Consider the following 2,887-nt stretch of genomic DNA (forward strand, 5'->3'; position numbering starts at 1 on the left):
CCGCCTAAAACCCGCCTAAAACCCGCCTAAAACCCGCCTAAAACCCGCCTAAAACCCACAACTCGTCTACAGCCGGCCCAACCTGGCTCAGGAGGACGGCTATTTCGCGGCTCGTTACCACTCAGAAACGCTATCCCTGGAGCTGGAGGCCACCCTGGCGGCTCAGCTGTGCGGGCTCGTGGCCAAACACGAGAGGCAAGGGCTGGCGGGGTCGTACACGTCGGCGGCGGCAGCCGCCAGCGCGGCGGCGATGCTGGCGGCCGCTGGCGGCGGCGGCGGCGGCGGCAGCTTCGGCACCGCTTCGGCAGCGGCATCATGGTCGTCTGCGGAGTCGCTTTGGAAGCCAGGGTACAACGCGGGCATTGTGTACGGCGGTGTGCTAACGGTAGGTTTTGTGGGGGGGTAGGGTTTCGGAGAGGGTATGTGGAAGGGGGGAAGGGGTTTTGGGGAGACTTTCCCCACCTTCCTGAGTTGTTCCCGTCCTGCGCCTGCCCGTCAACATCCTTCCAACCCCTCCCTTCTCCTCTCTCCCATTTCCCTCATCCACGCTAGAGCTTTTGGGCTTTACACGCAACTCCTCCCCTCCCCCAAAACACACACAAACACACACACACACATCTCGTATTTCACATCTCGTATCTCACCCGCCTCCCACGCCACCCTCCGGGCTTCCCTCCACATACGCATGTACATACATACATACATGCACATGCACGCACAAGCTCAGGTGGGTCAACGCGGATTGCTCCAGGAGGGCGCTACCCTAAGCTCCGTCGGCGCCGCCGCCGCTGCCCTGCCCGCCCACCTCCGCGCCGCCGCGTCCTCCCTGGCGTCACTGCACCAGCTACGACATCACGTGGAGTTAGCAGATCTGCGGAAGGTGATTCTGCAGTACGGCGTTACGGAAATGGCCGTACTGCTGCGTGAGGAGGCGTACCGGTAAGTGTCGTACGCAGCTGGGCTTCACTCCCTCACAGCAACCAATAACAGGTTTTTTCATATGTTGGATATTAAAATATATATTAAAATATCTAATATATAAAAATTCTGGTCGCATGCCTGTCCCCGGGGGAGATCGTATCTCGTGTCGGTGAACGGGGCTAAGGAAGTACCAGGCAATTAAAAATTTCCCAATGGCCCATTCAGTTCATTCGAACCAGTGGTGTGCTTCCGCAAGAATAGGAAGTGGCTTTCAAGGGGGCTGGTCTTCGTGATCGCGTTTGAGGGGTTCGGGGTTCGCGTTTGGACCCCAGGTATGTAAACAATCTTTTTGGGCGAGGCCCCCCGGGGGCGCGAAGCGCCATTCGGGGGGCCGAGCCCCCCGGGTTCACTGCTGTCAGTCCGTCTGTCAGTCAGTCAGTGGCTTACATATCTCGCCCCGCAAAAAATAGCGTTTGAATGCTATATCCCTTCTATATCGAAATGCCAAAGGAGTTATTCCAGATAAATCGGAGCGCGACAAAGATAGCTTTCCATGGCTCCGAGTTTGGCGGAGGAGGGTGGGGCCCCCCAGGTCGGGCCGTTGCGAAGGCGGAGGTGCCAGCCCCCACAGCGGGCCATGTCGGCAGCCCCCATCAGGGGCCGAGCCCCTTTTCGGCTTTGGAAAGCCGGCCCCCTAGTCTCTCTCTGTCTCTGACGCCGTCCCGCTACTTATCCCTTTTTTTCTTCACCCAGCCCTTTCTACCTTTCTTCCTTTCTACCCAATCCATGCCCGACACGCACACGGTCACAAACACACACACACACATACACACACACGTCATCTCCCAAACCCCGTGCCACGTATTTGCCCCCTCTCATCATCACCGCCACAACCACCGCCAGTGCGCATGCGCCCGTGGAACGTCCTCCCAAAGATTCCATGTTCGATTCCACCCGAGGACGACGTGATCTTCACCCGGACGTACCTCTACTGCGGGGTAATTGGCTGGTGGCCTCCCATCTGGCGGACAATGTGGAGGTGATGAGGAGTACGGCAGTGGAAGTGGGGGCGGAACCCCGGGCGGCGTTGGAGGTGCGTGGCTATCGTATTTAATTTGGGCCGGTGTGTGTGTGTGTGTGTGTGTGTGTGTGTGTGTGTGTGTGACGAATGTTTTTTTTTTGTTTTTTATGGAAGGGAGGAAAGAATGCCATTTTTAGAATTATAATTTATTTTTTATATGGCTAGAAAACCCGCAAAACATAAATTACTATTTCAAGAAGTTGATCCCCACTGGTCTGCAGTTATGATTTTTGGAATGTAAGACGTCGGTGACCCTGCATATTTTCAAGTGTACAAGTTCCGCGGGAAAGGGGGGGGAGATGTCCGCCAAAGGCCGGCGTGCCCATGGACGATATATATTAATAGTAATGGGGTCTTGCTTTTGAAAAGGAAAAATTAATAACTGCTACTTTTCTCTAATTGTACGATAGCTGCTGAAACTGCTACCGCCTGACCCTCTGCTGCCCTACGCCTCACACTCCCACACACTCCCACACACGCACATGCATACATACATACATACGTACATACAGGTGTTCCTCAACAAGGAGACCCTCATCCGCAGTCTGTACCGCGGCGAGGTGCTGTGGCTTGTGTATGTCGTACAAGCCAGAGCGCTGGGGAGGCGGGTACGCCGCGGGAGTGGTGAAATACGCAAAGGGGGGCCCCGAGGGGGGAAGTCACGCTTGGGGGGTTTGCTGTCCTAGGGGGGGGTGCGTGTGGAACTCAATGTAGAAGTATGGGGGATGGGTCGTGGCAGGAGGTGGTGGTGGTGGTGGGGAGACGAACCACGTGAGCGAGTGAAGGTGTGATGCCAAGGAAAGACTGATGCGCCAGAAGTAAAGGCGGCATAACTATGGTGGGGTTGGGGTTTCTAGGGTTTTAGGGTTTTGGTTTGTATGATTC

The 2,887-nt window shown here is 56.0% G+C and overlaps 1 protein-coding gene across 1 annotated transcript in view; it reads left to right on the top strand.

Moving 5' to 3' along the window:
* Positions 1 to 2,887, top strand: part of VOLCADRAFT_94905 (uncharacterized protein) — a gene marked incomplete at both ends in the record, with an annotated part of 30,131 nt that overhangs the window by 7,443 nt on the left and 19,801 nt on the right. The window contains 4 exons of the mRNA XM_002954021.1: positions 73 to 385; positions 728 to 939; positions 1,825 to 2,014; positions 2,515 to 2,610. Coding sequence (XP_002954067.1) covers positions 73 to 385; positions 728 to 939; positions 1,825 to 2,014; positions 2,515 to 2,610 — 811 coding nt within the window. The remainder of the gene's footprint in view (positions 1 to 72; positions 386 to 727; positions 940 to 1,824; positions 2,015 to 2,514; positions 2,611 to 2,887) is intronic.

This window comes from Volvox carteri (genome assembly GCF_000143455.1).
Source record: "Volvox carteri f. nagariensis unplaced genomic scaffold VOLCAscaffold_40, whole genome shotgun sequence".
Classification (NCBI taxonomy): domain Eukaryota; kingdom Viridiplantae; phylum Chlorophyta; class Chlorophyceae; order Chlamydomonadales; family Volvocaceae; genus Volvox; species Volvox carteri.